Raw genomic sequence first — 24,605 nt, 5'->3', positions numbered from 1 at the left:
GCTGAGGATTGCTCAGAGCATGCTGCATATGAGTGCCAGAACCATGTCCAGGAAGCCTCCCTCCCCTGACTTCAGTCACCTCCATGCTCTTTCTACTACCCGATTCCTCTTGCAAGAGTGCGAGATATGGACAGTTCATTCACCTTCAAAGACGTGAAAGGCTGCCTGAGTAACATGCAGTGCCTAACGCACAAGGGAAATGCAACAAACAAGCAGGACCACAGGCTACTCTAGGAGTTGACCTTGAGGAGTGATGGACACTCTGAATCCAGGTAGCCAACAGGGGACCATACAGAAACCATGAGAATGCAGTTTATACATGAAGACTAGTTTATCAGGCCATTGATTGCACAAATGCAAATGTGAGCCAAGCAGAGAAGAGGGGACTCTACAGGGAGCTCCTTGCTCCTCCAGTACTTTCTTTGGAGAGTCTGAGATGGGAATGACATCACAGTGAGAGTGTGAGCTCCATTCCCTGGGCAGCTGGTCTACCAGGCTGCCCACTAATGACACCATATTCCTTAGTAGGACTGAGTCTCAGGGTTGTCAACCTGGGTTTAAGATTCCATGTCCACAAAACACAATCTTCTCCACTAGGCTGTGAGTAAGTCAGCAATGGGGCGAGCTGGATCACTCCATACCTGCAGGCATGGTTCTGGCAAAAACAAAGTTGGAGGCACTGCAGCCCAGCTTCTCAGCCTCATGATTACAACTATGAATATCAATGCGGTACAAAGTAAAAGGCCGGAGGTTAGAGATGACAGTTCTCTCCTTATTATCCACTCTGCTCTCAAAGAAAGGGTATTCCGTCTCAAGTTCTTCTGGGTCTGTCATATTGTAAGTGTCCACCACTGTGGTGTTCCTGCTTCGGCTGGACATGGTGGTGTTGGCCACTTGCATGACATCTCTCCGCTTCCTTTCAGGTCTGTGAGGAAGAGAGAAACTTGGCTTGTAAAGCTTCTGCCTCTTGCCTTTTCTTTGACTAGGTGAGAAGATCAAAAAAGAAAAATCTAACCTGTGTAACAAAAGCAACTATTCAACCCTTTTGGAAAAGAACAAATAATGGGGATTTCCTTTTTCATTATTTGTCTTGCTTTCTCAACTCTACCCCTCAGGATCAGTATACATGCTCCCCCCAGGATCCCAGAGCCACCCTGTGCTAGGCAGTACCCTATTTGATCAGGATATTGGTGCCATCTGGTCACAGACCTTGCGGTCAGATACTACTAGTTGCATTAAGATTTATGAGGCGGATGGTGAGATGGCTGCTCAGGCCCAGGCTGAATGGGGCAGAAGGAATTCAAAGGCCTGTAATGGTGGTTTCTTTGGTCTCCTCTGAAATAAAATAAAGATGCCGTGATTCGAGCAGCAAACAAGTGTTTAAACTCCAGAATCCTTCCTTGGAGGATCTTGGTAATTGAAAATCCTACCCCAGTTGGGAGCACTGACACATGTCTATAATTCCAATGACTTGGGAGGTTGAGGCAGGAGGATCACAAGTTCAAAGCCAGCCTCAGCAACTTAGTGAAGCACTACGCAACTCAGTGAGACCTTGTCTCTAAAAAAAGTATTTAAAAAAGGGCTGGGGGGAGAGATCCAAGATGGTGGTCTAGAGGGAGGCTGCGTTCCTTGTCGCTCCGCAACGCCGGATTCAAGCAGAGGATATCTGTTTCTCAGTGAGGCAGTTTTTGCTGCTTATTGATCCCCTGCTCTTTACCCCATTTGTCTGCTGTGATGACCTGCAGTCTGTCAGCATATCAACGCCTTTTTTGAGAGCAGATTGCTCACTGTCAGGCGCCAATCATCCGCCATTTCCCTGCCTCTCGCCTGTCCATCACCTGCCTTACCCCTATCCATCACCCAACGATTGAGGTTCACCTCCTGATCGTCTGACAGCTGCCAGCAGATTGACCGCAGACCGCCAGTGGAGAACCAGCTGCCTGCTGCTGCCTGAAAGTTCACTGTCACAGTACCTGCAGGTTTGATTACACGTAGCTGCCGCTATTTTGAGACAACAGCCAGGCCCTGTAGGACCCCTGGCTGGACTGACCGAGTCCCATCTCCAGGATCCCTCAGCCCGACCAATCACTCCCTGCCTCGGGGGCCCTCACATCAACTGACTGCTCCCTGCCACCAGGACCCCCAGACCAACTGACTGCGCCCTATCACGGGGACCCCAGACCGTCTGATTGCACCCGGCCTCCAGGATCTCACAACTACACCAAACACACCGGACTTCCAGGACCCCTGCTGGACCAACTGCATCCCAGCTCCAGGACCTCCAGCTGACCACATCACCCCTGAGCTGCAGCTCCCCATTTGCCAACACATTTTGAAGCCAGAGCGGCCATCTTGGATAATCCTGGAAGCCGTAGCTCCGATCTTCGGGTGGGGCAAATCCCATCCTGCAACGCCTGCTGGAGGCTTGAAGCTCATTCTCAGGTACCTCTCATACATCAGGCTACTGAACACTGGGAGGTTTCATTAGTATATGACTATTATACAGTAGATTTTCTTTTTTCTCCTTTTTTAAAAAAAAATTTAAGTTTTTATTTCTTTACGTTTCTTGCTTTCTTTTCCTTCTGTTTACCTGTTCCCTCAGAGTCACTTTCTCCCTTATTTACATGATGTTATTGTCCCCATAGGGGCTATTTGGTCTAGGATTGCATAGTGTCTGGTTTGGGCACTGCTAATATTGATCTCCCCTTAAAGAAAGGGTTTTGGAAACCTATAGGGCCACTATAAGCCTATAGGGGAAATCTGCAATACCCCAGATCTGCAGCGCTAGAGGGGAAGATACATGAACAACATGAAAAAACAAGGGAAGAAAATGATCCAAACAAATCTAGATTCTATAGTAATAGAATCCAATGACAGTATGGTAGAAGAAATGTCAGAAAAGGACTTCAGATTATACATGATTAAGATGATTCGCGAAGCAAAGGATGAGATAAGAGAGCAAACGCAGGCAATGAATGATAATACCAATAAGCTGAAAGAGCACCTGCAGGAAGCAAAAGATCATTTCAACAAAGAGATAGAGATTCTCAAAAAAAAAAAAAAAAACCAAATGGAAATCCTTGAAATGAAGGAGACAATAAACCAAATAAAAAACTCAATGGAAAGCATCACCAATAGACTAGACCACTTGGAAGACAGAACCTCAGACAATGAAGACAAAATATTTAATCTTGAAAATAAAGTCGCCCAAACAGAGAAGATGGTAAGAAATCATGAACAGAATCTCCAAGAACTATGGGACATCATGAAAAGACCAAATTTAAGAATTATTGGGATTGAGGAAGGCACAGAGATACAAACCAAAGGAATGAACAACCTATTCAATGAAATAATATCAGGAAATTTCCCAAACCTGAAGAATGAAATGGAAAATCAAATACAAGAGGCTTACAGAACACCAAATGCACAGAATCACAACAGATCCACACCAAGGCACATTATAATGAAAATGCCTAACATTCAAAATAAAGATAGGATTTTGAAGGCCGAGAGAGAAAAGTATCAGATTACATATAGGGGGAGACAAATACGGATAGCAGCCGACTTCTCAACTCAGACTCTAAAAGCTAGAAGGGCCTGGACCAACATATTTCAAGCTCTGAAAGAACATGGTTGCCAACCAAGAATCCTATACCCAGCAAAACTAACCTTCAGATTTGAAGATGAAATAAAATCCTTCCATGATAAATAAAAGTTAGAAGAATTTACAAATAGAAAGCCTGCACTACAGAATGTTCTCAACAAAATATTCCATGAGGAGGAAATGAAAAACAACAATGTAGGTCAGCAAAGGGAGGAACTACCTTAGAAAAAACCACTCAAAGGAGAAACCAAGCCGACTTAAAAACCAAAAATATGCCAAATGACTGGGAATACAAATCATTTCTCAATAATAACCCTGAACATTAATGGCCTAAACTCATCAATCAAAAGACATAGACTGGCAGAATGGATTAAAAAGAAAGACTCAACAATATGCTGCCTGCAAGAGACTCGTCTCATAGAAAAAGACATCCACAGACTAAAGGTGAAAGGATGGGAAAAAAGCTACCACGCACATGGACCCAGTAAAAAAGCGGGGGTTTCCATCCTTATATCAGATAAAGTGAACTTCAAGCCAAAGTTAGTCAGAAGGGATAAAGAAGAACATTTCATACTGCTTAAGGGAACCATAAATCAGAAAGGCATAACGATAGTAAATATTTATGCCCCAAACAATGATGCATCCCTGTACATCAAACAAATCCTTCTCAATTTCAAGAATCACATAGACCACAACACAATAATTCTGGGCAACTTTAACGCACTGCTGTCACCAAAATCCAACCAAAGAAACCATAGAACTCAAAAACAGAATCAATAACCTAGACGTAATAGACATATATAGAATATTCCATCCGTCAACGAGCGGATACACTTTCTTCTCAGCAGCACATGGAACCCTCTCAAAAATAGACCATATGTTATGCCACAAAGCAGCCCTTAGGAAATGCAAAAAAATAGAGATACTGCCTTGTGTTCTATCAGATCATAATGGACTGAGAGAAGAAATCAATGACAAAGTAAAAAAAGGAAATTACTCCAACACTTGGGGACTAAATAATACGCTATTGAATGAAACATGGATAACAAAAAACATCAGGGAGGAGATTAAAAAATTCTTAGAGGTCAATGAGAATGATGATACAACATATCAAAATCTCTGGGACACTATGAAAGCAGTACTAAGAGGAAAATTCATTGCATGGAGCGCATTCCAGAAAAGAATGAAAAGTCAACAATTAAATGACCTAACATTACAGCTCAAAGCCCTAGAAAAAGAAGAACAGAATAACAGCAAAAGTAGTAGAAGACAGGAAATCATTAAAATCAGAGCTGAAATCAATGAAATTGAAACAAAAGAAACTATTCAAAAAATTGACATAACAAAAAGTTGGTTCTTTGAGAAAGTAAACAAAATAGATAAACCCTTAGCCACACTAACAAAGAGAAGGAGAGAGAAGACTCAAATTACTAAAATACATGATGCAAAAGGAAATATCACAACAGACACCACTGAGATACAGAACATAATGAGAAGCTACTTTGAAAATAAGTATTCCAACAAAATAGAAAGTACCGAAGACATTGACAAATTTCTAGAGACTTATGCTCCTCCCAAACTGAACCAGGAGGACATACACGATTTAAACAGATCAATATCAAGCAATGAAAAAGAAGAAGCCATTAAAAATCTAAGAAAAGCCCAAGGACCAGTCGGATTCTCAGCCGAGTTCTACAAGAACTTCGAAGAACTCATTCCAATACTTCTCAAAGTATTCCAGGAAATAGAAAAGGAGGGAACCCTACCAAACTCATTCTATGAAGCTAATATCACCCTCATACCCAAACCAGGCAAAGACACATCAAGGAAAGAAAATTTTAGACCAATATCCTTGATGAATATAGATGCAAAGATCCTTAACAAAATATTGGCAAACCGTATCCAAAAACATATTAAGAAAATTGTGCACCACGATCAACTGGGTTCATTCCTGGAATGCAAGGATGGTTTAACATCCGTAAATCAATAAACATAATCCATCATGTCAATAGACTTAAGGATAAGAATCATATGGCTATTTCAATTGACGCAGAAAAAGCATTTGACAATATACAACACCCCTTCATGCTGAAAACACTAGAAAAAATAGGGATAGTAGGAACATACCTGAACATTGTAAAGGCTATTTATGCTAAGCCCATGGCCAACATCATTCTTAATGGGGAAAACTGAAACCATTCCCTTTAAAAACGGGAACAAGACAGGGATGTCCTCTTTCACCACTTCTATTCAACATTGTCCTCGAAACTCTAGCCAGAGCAATTAGGCAGACTAAAGAAATTAAAGGGATATGAATAGGAAAAGAGGAACTTAAGCTGTCACTATTTGCAGATGACATGATTCTATATTTAGAGGATCCAAAAACCTCCTCCAGAAAACTTCTAGACCTCATCAATGAATTCAGCAAAATAGCAGGCTATAAAATCAACACACATAAATCTGCAGCATTTTTATATGCAAGCGATGAAACAGCTGAAAGGGAAATGAGGAAAACAACTCCATTTGCAATAGCCTCAAAAAAAATAAAATACTTGGGCATCAATCTAACCAAAGAGGTAAAAGATCTCTACAATGAAAACTACAAAACACTGAAGAAAGAAATTAAGGAAGACCTTAGAAGATGGAAAGATCTCCCATGTTCTTGGATAGGCAGAATTAATATTGTCAAAATGGCCATACTACCTAAAGTGCTATACAGATTCAATGCAATTCCAGTTAAAATTCCAATGACATACCTCAAAGAAATAGAGCAAGCAATCATGAAATTCACCTGGAAGAATAAGAAACCCAGAATAGCTAAAGCAATCCTTAGCAGGAAGAATGAAACAGGGGGTATCGCAATACCAGAACTTCAACTATACTACAAAGCAATAGTAACAAAAACGGCATGGTATTGGCACCAAAATAGACAGGTAGATCAATGGTACAGAATAGAGGACATGGACACAAACCCAAATAAATACAATTTTCTCATACTAGACAAAGGTGCCAAAAATATGCAATGGAGAAAAGATAGCCTCTTCAACAAATGGTGCTGGGAAAACTGGAAATCCATATGCAACAGAATGAAACTAAACCCCTATCTCTCACCCTGCACAAAAATCAACTCACAATGGATCAAGGACCTTGAAATCAGACCAGAGACCCTGCAGATTATAGAAGAAAAAGTAGTTCCAAATCTTCAACATATTGGCTTAGGATCAGACTTCCTTAACGGGACTCCCATAGCACAAGAAATAAAAGCAAGAATCAATAACTGGGATAGATTCAAACTAAAAAGGTTTCTCTCAGCAAAGGAAACTATCAGTAATGTGAAGAGAGAACCTACAGAGTGGGAGAAAATTTTTGCCACTCATACTTCAGATAGAACACTAATTTCCAGAATCTATAAAGAACTCAAAAAACTCTACTCCAAGAATATAAATAACCCAATCAACAAATGGGCTAAGGAAATGAACAGACACTTCACAGAAGAAGATGTACAAGCAATCAACAGATATATGAAAAAATGTTCAACATCTTTAGTAATAAGAGAAATGCAAATCAAAACTACATTAAGATTCCATCTCACCCCAATTAGAATGGCGATTATCAAGAACACAAGCAACAATAGGTGTTGGCGAGGATGTGGGGAAAAAGGTACACTCATACATTGCTGGTGGGACTGCAAATTAGTGCAGCCACTCTGGAAAGCAGTGTGGAGATTCCTTAGAAAACTTGGAATGGACCCACCATTTGACCCAGCTATCCCACTCCTCGGCCTATACCCAAAGGACTTAAAATCAGCACACTACAGAGATACAGCCACATCAATGTTCATAGCTGCTCAATTCACAATAGCCAGACTGTGGAACCAACCTAGATGCCCTTCAATTGATGAATGGATAAAGAAACTGTGGTGTATATATATATATATATATATATATATATATACAATGGAATATTACTCAGCTATAAAGAATAATAAAATTATGGCATTTGCAGGCAAATGGATGAAATTGGAGAATATCGTGTTAAGTGAGATAAGCCAATCTCAAAAATCCAAAAGAGGAATGATCTCACTGATAAGCGGATGATGACACTTAATGGGGGGTGGGAGTGGGACAAGAATGGAGGAAGGAGGGACTGGATAGAGGGAAAAGAGAGGTGGGAGGGGTGGGGGGAAGGAAAAAATAATGGAATGAATCAAACATCATTACTCTATGTAAATTTATGAATATGCAAATGGTATGCTGTTACTCCATGTACAAACAGAAACAACATGTATCCCATTTGTTTACAATAAAAATAAATTTAAAAAAAAAAAAAAAGTGCTGGGCAAGTTGCTCAGTGGTTAAGCACCCCTGGGTTCAATCCTCGGTACCAAAAGGAAAGAAAACAAAACAAAACAAAAAGAAAATCCCACCCTAAATCCTGGTACAGGCCATACTCCTGTAGGTCTCTGGAGCTCAGCTTTGCCTTCCACTCAGCAGTGGGATTCGTGGCCTCCAAAAGATACAGCCCGTGAGAGGGGTAGAGCCTTTGTCACAGATCTGAGTAGGGCTTGAAACAAAAACTACAACAAAACAAAAGGGAATGCATAAAATCCCCAGGGAAGTACAACAATACCCAAAAGGGCAGATGAAGGTGTGACCCTTCAATTGCTGTTTTGACACAGAAAAAGGGGTTTCCCCCGGAACCTTAAAAACAGGCTCCTAACTTTCACAGGAACCAAGAAAAATAAACAGCATGAGAGGTACATCAAGGCAGGGCACCAATAACTCTCAGATCAGCCATGCACCATGTGGAAAATAGGGTGCTGAGGTTACTGACTGGTTGCATGTTTTATGAATGGGCAAAGGGTAGAGGGGAGCAAGCAAATGGGATGAATTTTACCTAATAAGAAAACTGAGTTCAAATAAATGAGAAAGCTCAGAATACAGGAAGCTTGTTAGCAGGAGGGAGAAAAATTTCACCCAGGAAAGAAGGCATCTCAGAAGCCATGTGAAGGCTCAGTGGACACCCCATAGGCTTCTTTCTGGTCCTTAGGTCAAAATCTGGAAGGAAAAGGTAGGAGGCCAGGAGAAAAGACCACCTGGGCTCCCCTATCTGCTTAGCCCATGGATTCTCCTGCAAAGCACGTTCTTTCTTTGCAAAGTGCTATTTGGGCCCCACCGAGGCAGAAACCGCCTAACAGGCTCATTCCAAAAGGTAGCAAACTACGATGTCAGGGGCATGTAAATTTGTTTTGACAATGCTGGGAAAGGAAGGGTTGGGAATGAGGCCAATAACCCACCATTCTCACACTGTGCAAACCAACCCCAACCAGCCAAAAAACCACCTACTTTCTTGGAAGGGAGATCTTTTTCAACACATTACCAACAAATTTCCTGCCTTTCCTTGAAAACCAATACAATACACACTTGAGTCTACAAGTAAGAAGCTGCTTGGGTTTGACCCACTGTGAAAATAGTACTGTGTCAATGCCCTCCCCTAGCCACTCCCTGTTGAACTGGTATTACACCATTAAAGTACTTTCAACAGTTTACTTATTTGTAAACACCCATACTTTCGAGACAACATAGCTGTTACTATGGACACCAAGTCAGGGGTTGGGGCAGGCAACAAAGAACATTAGCAGGAAGGCACTGCTGGGGTAAGCAGAATGGCCATATATAATTCTTTGTCAACAGCTACATTCCAATGGCATGACCAATAAGAAATATTGCCAACTTTCCTCACTCTGCTCCATGATACAACTTACTCCTATTGGAAAACCTTTTACTTCTCAACATCTGTCAATGTGTTAGATAAAACAAACTACGTATTTGAAAATTAAAGATGCTGGTCAAGGAAAGGCATTTGCCACCCAATACTGACTTCAGAAAGCAACTTGACAAACTCTAGCTTCCATACTACTTCAAACACAAAGGACACGTGGGACCATGTGGAAGGAACTGTACGTGACTTACTTGATTTTAGCTCCCAAATAAATTGTTCTTAGAATGAACTGAGGGAAATCAAAAGTTTTTGAACAACTAGCTGTAGAAACAAAAAATGAGTCTTGGTGATTCAGTTATTCTGTCATCTGGACACCTCTTTATGTGAACCTTCTCAGAACTTGCATAAACATTAGATTTATGCCTCACTATGAGGCAAAAAACAATGCAAATTCTTACAAATTGTGGCCTCTTACCATGGACAAAATATGGGTATTCATCCCATGAAAATAGAGAAGTGTAAATCGGACTTGTTTTAGGAGAGAGTCATGTTACAGGGATGGAAGAATACTTTTCGTCACATGGGATGTGGCACAGCAGAAACTTATTTTGAACCCAACAACATGAATGCTGTGCACTAAGAACATCTGTACCAACTACGCGATCTGTCAATTTAATAACCACTTTCACATCACTTAATCTGTTGTTCTACTTCTGATGAAAAAAAAGATATTGTCTTCTGACAACAATTGAAAAGCTAGACACCTTTCAGCAAAATCTTTATGTTGTTATAGTTTGTCCCTTGAGGGTTCTTGAATTGGAAGCCTGGTCCTCAGTATGGTATTAAGGTATTAAGTATGGTATCCTCAGTATTAAGAGGTGGTGGAACCTTTAAGAGGTGGGGCCTACTGGGAGATAAAAGGTCACTGAGGGTGCTGCTCTCAGTGGGGATTATAATACTGGTCTAGTAATTAATTAATGCTGGTCTAGTAAATTGGCTGTTTTGGCAAGAGTGAGTTGTTAGAAAAGAGCAAGGCCAATTCCTGACTCTCTCTGGCTTCTTGTTAACTTGTGCTCTCTCCTCTAAACTGTGAGCTTTACACAAATCCAGCCTCAGGTATTTTGTTATAGCAACATAAAATGGACTAATAACACTTTCTAAACCCTTAACCAACAACCTGAACTTCTGGAAAGCTGGTTGGATAATAAAAACACCAGTGTAACCAACAGCCTCTGATGGTGAACAGACAACTTCTTGGGGTTGGGTATGTAGTTCAGTGGAACTGTTTATCTAGAATATGTAAGACCCTGGTGTTTGATCACCAGCACCACAAAAACAAGCAAACAAACAAACAAACATACTTTCTGTCCAGCCTGCTTGAGACACTCTATACTCACCTGTCCTTACAGCAATAGTGACTGCCAGCCCAGGTGGAGTGGATCATATGGAAAATCCAAGAAAGGAAAAAGTTTTGGTGCGTGAGAATGTAGGTCTAAGACCCAGATTCTAAATTAATGAGGATGTCGGAGAGGTCACCAAGCCTCACTGAGTTCTGCTTTCAAACATCTCTGAGCTCTTTCCAGTTCTTAAGCTTTCAAATTCTAGGAATCACACATGGTACACAGGTATCATGGATAAGAAAACAGCAGTGCACACTGAACCACAAGGATAATAAGAAAACAGCAGTACACACTGAACCACAAGGATAACACTAGAAGAGCAGCATATAATCTGCCTTCCAACAGGAGCTGCCCCACTGGGGTGGTGGGAGGGCTGGCAGTAGCCTCTGGGCACTCATTGCTCTAGTGGCTTTAACTGAGAGAAGGGAAGGGAGGGGAAGAAAACCACCAAGCAGTGAGGATTTTCATTTCATTTCAAAAGTAGTACATCCAGTTCTAAAAGGTCTTTATTTCCTAATTTATTGATTCTTCAAAGTAAGATGGCTCTCTGACCATTTTGCAAGTATCATAAAAGTCACTTGACAGAAAAAAAAAAAAATCACTTTAAAACTCATTTGTTGTTACAACCTAAGACAGCCTTTAAGGGCAAAGTAAGTGTGGAATAAACTGCAGCTCCAAGCTTTCAAGGTCTCAGGGGAAGAGAATAGGCCAGGCAGAGTGTTGGGAGTTAGGGCATCCCTGGGGGGGGCATTTACAACTTGAGGACACACTGCTGGTTTGAATCTGGTTTTCAGACACAAGGCTGTTTTTGAATTCTGCACAACAATCTTTAGGAAGAATGGGAGTCCTGGATCACCACTCCAAGTCCTTTTTCAGACATTACCAGCCTACTCTGCTAAGGTTTCCTCCAGTTTTAAAAAACCATTTTATTTACTATTTTTTTTTATTATAATAAAATGTTAAAATAAAAAAAATGCATATCTATAGCATGAACTTTTACCATTAAAAGTTTTTGAATGTGTAATTTAAAAGCATTAATTGCATTCATGAGTGTGGTGCAACCATCATCACTATTTGCAAAAAATTCACACCAACTCAAATAAAAAATCTACCCTTTACAAAGTAATTTCCTCATTTCCTTCACCATCCTACTCCAGGTCCCTAGTAAACGCTAATGAACTATACACTTGCCTAATCTATATATTTTATGTACATGGAACATACAGTATTTATCCTTTTGTGTCTGGCTTTGTTGGCATGTAGTTTGTAGGATTTGTGCATGCTGTATCATGTATCAGAATTTCTTTTCTTTTCATGGCTAAATTCTAGTTCATCTACTAAAAACACTACATATGTTTATCCATTCATATGCTGATGGACACTGAGTTGTTTCTAGCTTTTGCCTACTATGAGTAGTGCTGCTACTCAAAATGTCTATTCCTCCCTTTCTGTTCTCACTCTACAGAGACTGAGGATTAGAGCACAGGAGCAGAAAGACTTCCTGAGGCAGGGTTTCTATTACTTTGAAAGACTATGTTCTGTGTTATTTCCCAAACCTTCCTGTGAAGGACCACTGGGGCACCTGGTTATGTTCTGAAGTTGGTCTGACCCTGATTTTCCCCCTCTTGCTGCAACCCTTCTTTGCCAGCACTGGGGAGAAGTGGGAAGGGCAGAGATGAGCACACATCCTGAATTTTCCCCTAGCTGATTTCCATGAGTAAGGTCAAGAGACTGGAACCCTCTCAGTTTCATCTCCCTGTCTCTATGTGGGGAAAACCACCTGCTGTCTGCAGAAGGCTGTGTGGCTGAGGCAGCTTCCATCACACCTGCAGTGACTAACAACAGAAGCCCCAGTCCCCTTCCCTTCAGGGATAACCAGCTTCCACAGGAGCTCCACTTACTTGATCAAACTGATGCCACCTGCCATTGTTCCCTCTTGGTGGCTCCTGTGTCATGTCCCACACTACTAAGTGGAAAGAAAAGCAAAAGAACCTGCCTAAACAGCACCATCCTAAGAATGTTATCAAGTGGTACGAGTACCTGGGCACGAAAATGGAGTTATGCAGGAAATTCTCAAAGACTTTTCGGTATTCAGCCTCTTCCTTTTCAGCTTGCTTCTCGGCTTCAGTTTTGGGGCAAGCGCAACAAGGCCCTTTCTCACCACCACACACTTCAGTCTTGGGATTCTCTGTTACCTCTTCGACGTCAATGGTGCCATCAGCATATTTCCTGATGGGGATTTTGTCTTCCCAGAAAAGAGAAGTGAAAGAGAGAGTGGGAATGAAAGCCAAGTATAACTGGCTTGTGAGGAGAAAGAATAGCTGTTAATAATTTTAATCAAGAAGGTGCTGGTTTCTAATAGTGGGAAAATACACTGTTACCTAGTTGGTATAATATCAGGGCTCAGGTATGTTCAGACAATGGGCATGAACAGGTGCACCTCCCAACTGGGCCACTGCCAGGATCCTTACCTTTGGAACAGTAATTATGCCGGTACAGGTAGCCATCCTGAGGCTGCCGTTGCCACCTCACTATGTAATAACTCAGGTTACCATTGGGCAGAGATGGGGGGTTCCACTTCACAATCAGTTGAGAAGAGGAGTTTGATGCTGAGAGGACATCCAGGGGAATGGAAGGAACTGGAAAGGAGAACAAAAGACATTTCAGAAAATGAAATGAACTCAGGTAGAGGCTATCAGGTACTCACTGCAAACCAACAGGAAGCTGCAAGTATGACCAAGGCAATAGCAATGAACACTGAAACACAAAAGGGAAAGAGAACCTTGTTTGGAAAGAACATTAATTTAAATGCCAACGTTCCCCTTTACAGCATCTATTCTTGGGTAATCTCTGTAAAAACAAACACTACTGACTTGCAAATGGGAAAGGTTGTGGGGGCAGAGCCAGGTTAAAACAGATGACAATCTATAGTCAATTCAAACACCTGATTTTTCTCATTTATTACAACTGCCATTCTCCAAAGTGTTTAACTATGGGAGTTTTAACAAAGAGTGAAAGTTAGTGATTTGAGTTTCATCTGAAATTTTGAATCTCTGATAAAAATGTCAAGAAGCCCAAATGAAAGGTGGCAAATAGAATGGGAGCTACAGAGCCTGTGTGAGAGCGTGTGAGAGTGCACATGCATGAGCATGCACCAGTGTGAGTGGGGTCAGAGGAACAGGCAAGAGCATGGAAATCCACCAATCCTGCAGTCATGCTTCAGTGGAATGATGAGATGCGACTCTGAAAAGCAGCCTAAAAGTGCAAACACGTGTAAGCCCTGATTTTAAGCCAAGGACTGTTACCAGCAAAAGAATATTGACTTCAGGCAAAGCATAATAATCCAATCAACCTTTACTTACTACTGACAGCCTAACCCAAATCCAGAGCTAACTTATGCAAATACAGAAAATGCATTCCAGGGCCACTGAAATCTTGTTCTCATCAGGTTCACAAAAAAGCACCAATTTTGATGGTTTTTCCAAGGTGCAAGAGATATATAAAATACACAAAGATCTAACAACCTTTAAGGAATACTACTCTGGGAAAAGGTTATGACTAATGCTAGTTTTTTAGAGAAAACATAACCTCTTGATGCTCAGCCACTTTAGGGTTTCCAAAAACAAGTATTTCAAAAATAAACAGCTTATTACTAGGTATTACAATGACAGGTGTCATCAAAAAGCAAAAAGAGAGGACCAAGTCATTATCTATCGCTACCACTTACAAGGACAAGGGCCAAAATGGAGTGAGCGGAATAAATCTGTACAGGGCTTGGTTTTCTATCTTTGGGGAAAATAAACAAGTTTCTTAAGAATGTGCTGTAACAGCTGGGTGTGGTGGTACACACCTGTGATGCCAGTTACTTGGGACACTAAGGCTAGAGTGTTCCAAGTTCAAAACCAACCTGGGCAACTGAGTGAGACACTGTCTCAAAATAAAAAATAAAAAGGGATGGGGATGTAGTTCAGTGGTAGAGTGCCCTGGGTTCAATCTCTAGTACTGCTTAAATTTTTCTTTTTAATTTTTAAATTTTATTTTGCTATAAGAATTTTCTATTTTTTTCTATTTTTCAAACTTGCTTCAATGATTTACTGGGAAGGGTTTCTTCTAAATGTTAAGAGGAAAAACTTACTCTGTTGCATTTGAACTTCTGCTATATGAAGCCTTGCCTAGAGTTAGAAGCCTATGCCAAATTTATTTCTATAAACTCTTTAGGGTCAGTGACATTACTGTGACCACTTAATGGGTCACTGAAATGGGGCAGGGGAAAGGAGGAGGAATCAGGTATGCATGAACAAAAGGTTTTCCCCACGCACTTTTTTCTTCTCACCCTTTTTGCAATTTAAACTTATTTTGTGTTAGGTTTATGGGCGTTAAAAAATACCTTGCTCTTTATAAGAATAGCCATTATCAAAGAATGCTTATCAGTGCTGCAGACTATCAAATAAATTCCCACAAATTCATCTGTGGAAATCCTATTCCCTTGGCGGTGGCATTAGAAGGTGGGGCCTTTGGGATGTGATTAAGTCACAGGGGTAGAGTCTAGTAAATGGAATTACTGTTCTTATAGAAAGGACGCCAGACGTCCCTTTGTCCTTTCTTTCTGCAATATAAAGGAAACAGCAAAAAGATGGCTTTCCATGAACTAAGAAGTTGGCCTTCACCAGACACCAAAGGTGTCTTGATCTTGGACTTTCAGCCTCCGGAACTGTGAGAAGTAAATTTCTGTTGTTTATAAGGCACCCAGGTTATAAAATATTTGTTATAGCAGTTAGTGTCTTTAAAAATGAAGGGCAAGGGCTGGGGATATAGCTCAGTTGATAGAGTGCTTGCCTTGCAAGCACAAGGCCCTGGGTTCAGTCCTCAGCACTGAAAAAACAAAAACAAAAATATAAAGGGCAGCTCTCTACTTCCAAACTAGTCTTTATATACTTGGAAAATATATACAAATGCTGCTTTTATTGTTTCCAGATTTTGGAGTTGAGAAATTAAGTGCTTTAGAATATAAAGATGAGAAGGAAGAACATCTTCAGTCAATACTCAAATACCCACAACATACTAGGTCTTGGTTTTTTTTTTTTTTTTTTTTTTTTTACTTTTGTCACTTCTTTGGAACTGTAGTGATTATAAAAATGGAAAACCAATGAGCCACAATACATTAGTGGTACTCAGATCTAGATCAGCATGTTTTCAGTTCTCAGAGACTTAAACATTAAAATAAACAAGAAGGGCAGCTACATGGGATTATTTCCTGGTTGGGCCTTCCAAGGAAACCATCCCAGGACCCTGGAGGACCTGGGCTTATTGGCACAGAACAAGGAGAGAATGAAAGTTGGCAGTAAGTCCATAAAATGGCACAGGAGGGTCTAAGGCATTAGCAGTGAGGAAAAAAAATGTGATAGAGCATTAAGCATTGACAAGAAAGACTACGTTTGTATCTTATCACTAGCTCTACAACTACACCTTGTCTATTCAAGTATAATAGGTTATAAAGAGGCAGGAGATGGTGGGGGTCTGTCTGGTTTGTAGATACCTGAAGCATTGGTACGAATGTATAAGATTTCGCTCTTGGCCCCACGAATGTGGTCATTCTCCACCATGGTGAGGGTCACAGCCTTGACATAGACTGCATATTGAGTCCAGGGCTTCAACCCGTGCAGTAAAATGCCAGGTTCCACATCTTTGTTGGGAGGGAGATCCACATCCACCATGTTCCAACTATTGGAGCCACAGGCATCCTGCCCATCATATTCTGTGACATTTTTAAAGGGTCTGAAAGACAATCAACCAAGTACAGAGAATGTTTCAGGATTCTGACATCAAAGCTTTTCAAGAACTTTCCCCGAAGCTGAACATGTAACATTTTCTATAATGGGAATTTCAAATAAAAACTAATAATTATATTTGTATAGAAGAAACTGGTCTCTGGGTTCACCATAGTTATACACTACAGAATGAACACTGTCTCAGGAAGAGTAAGTTCTATGTTCCTGAGATTGAAGATGCTGCTCCTTAAGACATGCAAATACTATTTTTTTTTCTCTCCCGAATTACAACATTTTTTCACCATTAAGAAAAAAACAAGCATGGACTTTTAATATAAACATCAGATATTGAGAAAGGATAACTTGGAGAAAACTCACATTCCTACATAAAAAAAGAAGTAGCTTCTAAAATCTAAATTGCTCACAGACCATTGTTACTTAAGTATCTCATAATATTTAAAAATCAGATTGTCTCAGAAACTAGTGTATATTCCTTAAATTACCAGCTGTCACTGCCAAAGTATTAGTAGGACTTTCAAAGAGAATGGAGTATTTTGCATGGATGCATGATTGGATATGTTTTCTATATTTATGAGATAAAAGGGACTCTGGCCACTGGCTTCTGAAACATTATGTTAATCAGCCATTAACATAAACCTGCCTGCTGTCATCATGGGAGGTCATGAGGGACTGCCATATATACAAACACTGAATGCCTACTAATTCTGAGCTATAGAAATTGTTTGTTGGCTATAGAAATTCCTAGGACCCTCCAACTCCAGCAGGGAGAAGGGTGCCAGGTGCTGCCATTGCTGCTTGGCTCTTGGGAAGCCAAGCATCTGGGAAAGAGATTTATGCTTTGAGATGGGACCTGAGTAAGGGGAACAATCCAGATATAGGAAGCAAAGGAGAGAGCAGAGAGACCAAGGAGAGATCACAATCTGTAAGAATAAGTCATGGCTGCACAGGTAGGTGAATGCCATCTATAGCACAAGAAAAGCTCCAACACATTCTGGGAGAAGTCACAATAAGTCGAATACATGAAGGTCAGTTTCTCTCCACTTTTCTTTCCCTGTTTGAAGGGAAAGAATTCTCTGCTCATGACCAGAGCAGAGAATGGGAGAGGCCCATAAATATAGTGCCTGGAAAAAGATAAAGGAGCAGTCTAGGGTCACACTCCTACAAGGTGTTCATAGAGTAGGTGTTCATGGGCATCACATATGCTCATCACAGTTTATGACAATTTGGACTGACCTGATTCTCTAAAAAAAAAAAAACAACAAAGATTTTACCCCTTTGGGTTGAACTTATTAAAACATCTCTAATTACCAGTACGATGAAAAGCCCCAAGTTGATACTTTCCTGTTTATGGCTGTCACCAACTAGGATCGATGTCACCTGACAGCTAGGGAGGACACATGAGGATGAAGTGGAATATTTGGTCTGGTTCTTCATGGGGAACCCATTGGCGTCCTGTTCAGTCAAGGTATGTGATGACCAAAGGACCGACCACACCCATTCCCAGCCCTGCCAACAAAATGACATCACCAAATGCAGAAACTCACGCCTCTTTATAGTAAACGGTGAAGCTGATGAGATCCCTGTAGTCCGGAGGCCGGTACCGGTGCCAAGTTATGATAATGCGGTTCTTCCACGTGGTGGTGGATGTGAAATGTAGGACATCACTTTCACCTGGACACAGAGGTACCTCATGAGTGACAGAGATACATGTATCTCTGAAATGATGCCTCTCTAAGCACTACTCTTTTCCCTAAACCTGGCAGTACATGCTAACTCTCTTTCTCAACTTGGTAGGTGGTTTTCTTATTTTCCACTGAGAATTCAACATTTCACTATGTGGAACTCCCAGAGGTCCATTCCTTTGCTTTAGTTTAGTTAGTTGCACTGGCCACATGCCCAGGGAATGGGAGGTGACCCTATGTTTCTTAACCTGAGACAAGGGCCACTTCAGTGAACAAGGAGGCCTATCCTTAAGATGCTGGCAGCCAAAGGGGGTCTGGCTGAGTGAGTGTAACCTTTAAGTTGGACCAAATCTTCTTAGAGAGGATGGTACCTGTTTGGCTGGTAGACATCTGCTTTTGTGCAATCATCCAAGGCAGGTACACTACCTCAGGTGAACCACAGAAAGGAGATTTTCTTAGTCTAAAGTGTGTGTCAACCTTAAAGGACAGTGGAACTCCTTGAAGGTCAGCTGAAGACTTGCACTAGATTAAACACTGACAAGAACAGCTGCCCTGGCAGGACCCTCTGTGCTCTGGAGGAGGTGCACCTTGGCTGGTGGGGTACAACAAGGAAGCTGACACAAGCTCCTCTTATTCTTCGCACCAGATTCCAATTACAAGAAGAACCAGGGAGGATGGACAACTACTGCCCTGAAGGAAACCTGAAAATCTCCAACCAGTTGTCCTTTCTGCTGTGTTTGCCTGACTCTCTGCATACCAAAGAGGTGGAGCAGAGGGACAGAAGGCAGTAAGACACTATGAAGTCTTTGGGGCAAAACGTGCTCAACTGTGATGTGAAAAATGTTGCAGGTTCTGCTGAAGTATTATTTAAGAGAGAAAATCTTGATTATGTTTTTGAAGAAAAACAAATGGCTCCAGTATTCAAGACCTGACAGGTCAGGCTAGCTGGCTGGCTTAGAAAATGCTCTGATATATCCATTTGGCTGTGGTTTACACAGGGAGTAAGTTAGGGAGTTGGAGGGGAGGGTGAAGGCGCTGGCTGTAAAGATGCTCTCCACCTCTAGCTCACTTCTCTTCCCTCTAATACTCTCTGGCTATCTGAGTGTCTACCAGATAAATCTGAACATCTACAAAATGAGGTAAGCCAAATGCTACGCAATTTACAGATTCAGTTTCCTGTGTGCATGCATGGAAATCACTCTCAAATATATAAATTACTCTATTTACTCCCCAACATTTTAAAGCTAAAGGTAAAGAGAAAATTAGCTCTTGTAATTCTATCCATCCAAAAAGAGCCACAACACTTTTAAAAGCAGTTTTCATACAGGGTTAAAGGAGAAACACACTGTGACATCCCAGTCCTAGGATCACACTTAGAGAATGGCTGATTTAACAGAGGCTGAGCATCATATCTATGAGACCTTAAAGTCAAAATTGTATCACTAAACAGTGGTATAATTATATTGTTCAAAAATTTTAAAGTATATGGACTCAAAGATGTAGACTCACTCCATCTTTTTGGTTGGTGTGGGGAGTGAGGAGGAGGCAAGTGTGAGGGTAGGGAGTCCAGGGCCCACAGTGGTCTGCTAGCAGCTGAGCTCCTTCATCCCTAGGCCTTTAGTTGCCCTTATCCTTGGGAGAAGGGCAGAACTGGCCTGCCCCCAAGCTCAAGTGTGCTGGCTCTTCTTTGACAAAAAAAATCTGTGTCCTTGTGCACAGAAATATATTTTATCATGTATTCATTTAGTGATCATCCCTTTAGACTATGAGTAACTATTTATAAATGTTGAACACACCCTGGCAGATGTCAGGAAAATGTATCAACATGAACGTGTCAGCAAACTGCCCACTACTGACTGTGGAAGCGAGGTGCTACCTAAGGTGGCCTGATAGTCCTTCAAGTAAAATAAGGAGGGAGCTGTGGTTATCAGAACTGAAGGCGCCACTGTGGTTTGAACATTGTCACTCACAGGAGGCTCTTTCTCCATTGTTCCTGGTGTTTATGTCCCCTTTGCTTTGGCGCCCTTTTGTCCCCGTCACTTCCTCCATGCGGTAAATTTCAGAAACACACAGTTTGGGATTGAAAGCAAAGTACATTTTCCCGGACTTGATGGTCAGGTTGCGGTGGTCCCAGTCCCACAGCTGCTGCAAGTTCTGGTTGTCCAAGACATAGAAGGAGTAGTTCCTGGAAGCACAGTAATCGACATTATTGTACCTGCTCATGTCCATGTTCCACCTCCACCATGCTGGCCCCACCTAACACAGGTCCTCTTTACCATGTGTGTCACTCCAAAACATATTTCCTTTACCAGTAAGAGATTTACTTGTTGATGCTATTTAAGAGCAGACAGCTGGGCTGGGGATATAGCTTGGTTGGTAGAGTGCTTGCCTCACATGCATAAGGCCCTGGGTTCAATCCTCATCACCACAAAAACAAAACAAAACAAAAGCAGACAGCTGCTGTTAACAATGATAACAGCATGAGTCAAGGATATTGAAATCAATAGGGCACTAGTTAATTTGATGACCTCCATTACCAACATATAAAGCTTCTCACATGGGAGAATGTTCCTCGGATCATTCCCTATAAATGTCTTTGATTATTTTTTCTCAGAGCCAGGTGTGCACAATGTACTTGAAATCAGTCCATGGGAGAACAGACCTGCTTTGCTGCCCAACCAGAATAGCTTACATATTTGCTGCAAAATTTCCCATTATCCTTGGGAGTACATCCTACCCATGACCAATAAGCAGCACATGTTGAGAAGGGTGACAGGAAGCAGGGTGGGACCAGCACTAGCTTGCTTCCTCCTCCACTTTCATTTGTCACCCTGAGAAGCCCTAGGTTCAGTGCATGGAGGTTTGGGGGTGAAGAAATGCTCCTGATAGGCAGTCCCCCACCCTGGGTCTCTCATTGATGCAACAGGACTCTGTATCCAACACAGTGGTTCTCCAAATTTGGTGTGAACCAAGTTTATTTTCAGAATGCAAGGCCCTCTGTAAAGGTCTAAGGTAGAAAATTGCCTCTCTAACATGAGCCAGGTGATTGATGCTGATGCTGCCAATCCTGGAACCATGCTTGGGAAACCAATAACCTAACAACAGTGGATGAACTCCAGCAAGATGGTGGAGGCCCAGAGTCCACCAGACTGGACTTGGCTCCTCCCTCAGTGTGTGAACTGTCCACCAAAGGGAAGATGTGGGGACAACCAGCAGGATCTTGGTGTCAGGAGAAACCCATCTCTGGGAGTGTGTGAGAGCCTGAAGGTCTGAAGAAAGATCCCTGCAACAGATCTCTTTTGACCCCCACCCATACCCCTCAGGTAACCAGCAAGCAACACCACGGATAATGGTCTGAGTCCTCTGTGTTGACGGGTCAGTTCCCTAGGGACCTTGAATCCTTCCTCTCCCTTTCTTGTGTCCAAGTCTCAGATTTCCTGGGGTTCTCTCAGAGCTTAGGACTTGGGGCAGCTCTTTGAGTTATTTCTGAGATCTACTTATAGACCTAATAAACAAACATGCAGAGAAAAGAACCCTGGCCCTCTCTGCACAGCCAGGAATAGCTAGGATGAAAGAGAACTTTGAAGTCCTCTCCTACCCTGGAGGCTGTGTCTACTGGGCACCTCTCTGCACTTGCTGAGGGGCTGCATTATACCCAACCCAGGACCTCTATTTGGCTCATCCTGGTTCATCCTCAAGCTGAGCTCATTTAGGGCAAAGCATGAGTTATAATTACAATGCTGCCAAGAAGTCTTAGAATTTCCTTGAGAATTTGCAAGGGACTTCATACCACCAATAAGTTCAGAGGCAAAACCCCAGGCCCAAAACACCATTAATGAGTTGCATGACCTGGGGCAGGTCCTTTAGTGCTTTTTTTTTTTTTTTTCTTTTTAATATTTTAGTTGTAGGTGATACAATATCTTCATTTTATTTTTATATGGTGATGTGGATCAAACCCAGGGCCTCATGCATGCTAGGCGAGCACTCCACTACTGAGCCCTTTAGCGCTATTTATAGCACCTTTTTCTCACTCAGAGGAGAAGGGGCATGAACAGCTGACATGTGAGCTTCCTGTTAACTTTAAGATTCTAATGTTCAGAGGAATCAGAGAGCTGAGATGGAGTCTGCCCCTTCAACTTGAAGTCCCAGCCCTTTTTGAGCACTCAGCCCTCTGTGCACACATGGTGGGGTGGTGGGAGTGCTGTCCGTGCAGGGGCTCAATGAACCAGCAGGCAAGTCCAAAGACACCACCTCTAAAACCAGGCCAGGCATCTCATAGGCCCAACTTTAAGCCTGTGGAAACATCAATGATCACCAAATGAGTGGCAAAATCCTGCAAGTCAACAATACTTCCATTTCAGTAAGGGTTCTCTCCTTCACACACCCTATGTGCTGGAAAAGGAACCTAAGACATTGTCCAAATGAATCCACGCTGCAATATAAGGCCATGTATCCTGGGGCAGCCCTGGGACTTGGCCTGATTAGATTTGCTGTCCTTGGGGGCACAGCTCGACCATGTCCACTATCTCATGGCTGGTTAGAGCATTCAGTACAATTATCCAACTGAAGAAGGGGTGCAGAGGTGAAAACAGATTTTTCCTGTCATAAACCCATTCTTGCTCATGGAATATTTTCAGCTCCGAAGGAGACTGCAGGGTCATTGCTAACCCCAATGGGTCTGGTTGCTCCCAGGTACATGAGATAGCCACAGGGACAAAATCCCTTTATTGTTCTGAAGAAACCTACACACTAGGAGTAAGGGCCAATTAATCAGGTCAAACTTCCAATGGTAATTCAGGATGAGGCCTCTTTTAGTAAACTAATTTTACTAGCAGGAAATAAAACTGCACTGAAAATACCTTCTGAACAAAACATTCTTCTCCCCATGGGAAGAAGCATGAATTATAAATCAGGAATTTGACAAATGAATGGCAGGCACATTGAAATTCCATGTATTTGATTAATCACTTTGAAAAGCAAGATTATCTTTTTACAGTAAACACAAACATATTTTTTACAATGTCGAGAAGGCTGGGAGCCAGGATACCAATATCAATAAAACTCAGGCTAAAGAAAAATAAAAATAAAACCCTCATCAAAATAATAATCCAGCTATTCATGATCTGCCTTTCAATACTGCTCTTCTTTTTCCAATCCAAGCTTGGAGCCCTGCTCCCCCAAATTTCTTACAAGATTATGTGAGATGTAGGAGACACTATAAGGCAGAGACCTGTCTGTACATCCACAACATATGAATACACTGAAATTTTCATTGTTTCCTAAAGGAAATGACTACATAAGGAAATTACTCAGTAAATGTAATTTCAAAATTGTTTCTAAGCTAACTGCCTTTACATTCACAGAATATTTTTTAAAAATTGTTATTTGTTTATTTAATTCCCAGAGGCTCTGTGATGCCAAGATTTTATTGCTATTGGTATCTTGACTCTCAGCCTTCTTTATACTATAAAAAAAGTTTGTTTCTCTACTTGGATGGGTCTTATAAGCCAACTGTAGACCAAATGGGGTGGGTTGGGAGTGGCTGCTGATCTCCCAGAGGGCACCTGTATGTCATCAGTATGGATATTCTAAATGCCTACCTAGCACATAAAACATACTCAACTGTGTCATTAGTGGCTACCACCTTGGAGTTGTCAGCACACCACCCTACACACACTGCAGAAAGGATGGGGAGCAAAGAAAGCACAAATGCTGGGGCTCTGAGTGGTACTTGGGAGACAGCCCCAGGGAGAAGGTTCAGAGCATTCGGTTTGGGATAAGCCTTATCAGTCTGAGCCGTTATCTCTACTGCTTACTAAGTAGCAACTCTAGGCAGTTTATTCAGCTTCTCCCAGGCTGGAGTTTCTCAGCTGCAAGTGGGAGATGTCTTCCCTGCTCACTTCTGGCCGGACGGGGGTGGGAATTTGAAAGAATCAGATGAGCTAAATATAAAAGGATACTGTGAGCTTTGAATCACCTCACAAAGGTGTTGGATGACCTGTTCTGCTCTCTGAAGTGTCAAAGTCCCTCAGAACAAAGTCACAAAGAATGGGCAAGTCCTGCACCTTGACATACAGGGCTGAGTCTGAGGTCTGCAGCCTTTGGAGGTAGGAAGGAACATTTCCCCCTTTTAAGCCTTTGCTGACACATTGAAAGAAAATCTGCAAATACACTACTGACACTTCCTGTTCATTTCTCTAAGGAGAAACTGCTCCCTCCTGATGGCCGTCTCTAGAGGGCATCAGAACCCAGCACACAGAACTATCACAGCACCAAGCAATCTGCAACTGATACAGGACTTGGTCTTTTCACAGATGCTCCCTCCAACCTATCTGCAGATGGCTGGCTTACACCAACACATATTCACTCTCCACCAAATCCAATGTTTCACCGCCCACAGGGGCTCAGC

General features: G+C 41.8%; 1 protein-coding gene across 1 annotated transcript in view; it reads right to left on the bottom strand.

Moving 5' to 3' along the window:
• The window catches only part of IGF1R (insulin like growth factor 1 receptor), a 325,470-nt gene that overhangs the window by 36,157 nt on the left and 264,708 nt on the right, over positions 1 to 24,605 (bottom strand). The window contains exons 6-11 of the mRNA XM_079129075.1: positions 20,167 to 20,381; positions 18,059 to 18,185; positions 16,262 to 16,500; positions 13,197 to 13,364; positions 12,766 to 12,970; positions 642 to 925 (exon numbers count right to left, since the gene is read on the bottom strand). Coding sequence (XP_078985201.1) covers positions 642 to 925; positions 12,766 to 12,970; positions 13,197 to 13,364; positions 16,262 to 16,500; positions 18,059 to 18,185; positions 20,167 to 20,381 — 1,238 coding nt within the window. The remainder of the gene's footprint in view (positions 1 to 641; positions 926 to 12,765; positions 12,971 to 13,196; positions 13,365 to 16,261; positions 16,501 to 18,058; positions 18,186 to 20,166; positions 20,382 to 24,605) is intronic.

Source organism: Sciurus vulgaris (genome assembly GCF_902686455.1).
Source record: "Sciurus vulgaris genome assembly, chromosome: 2".
Lineage (NCBI taxonomy): Eukaryota > Metazoa > Chordata > Mammalia > Rodentia > Sciuridae > Sciurus > Sciurus vulgaris.
This window is presented reverse-complemented; position numbering and strand designations above follow the sequence as displayed.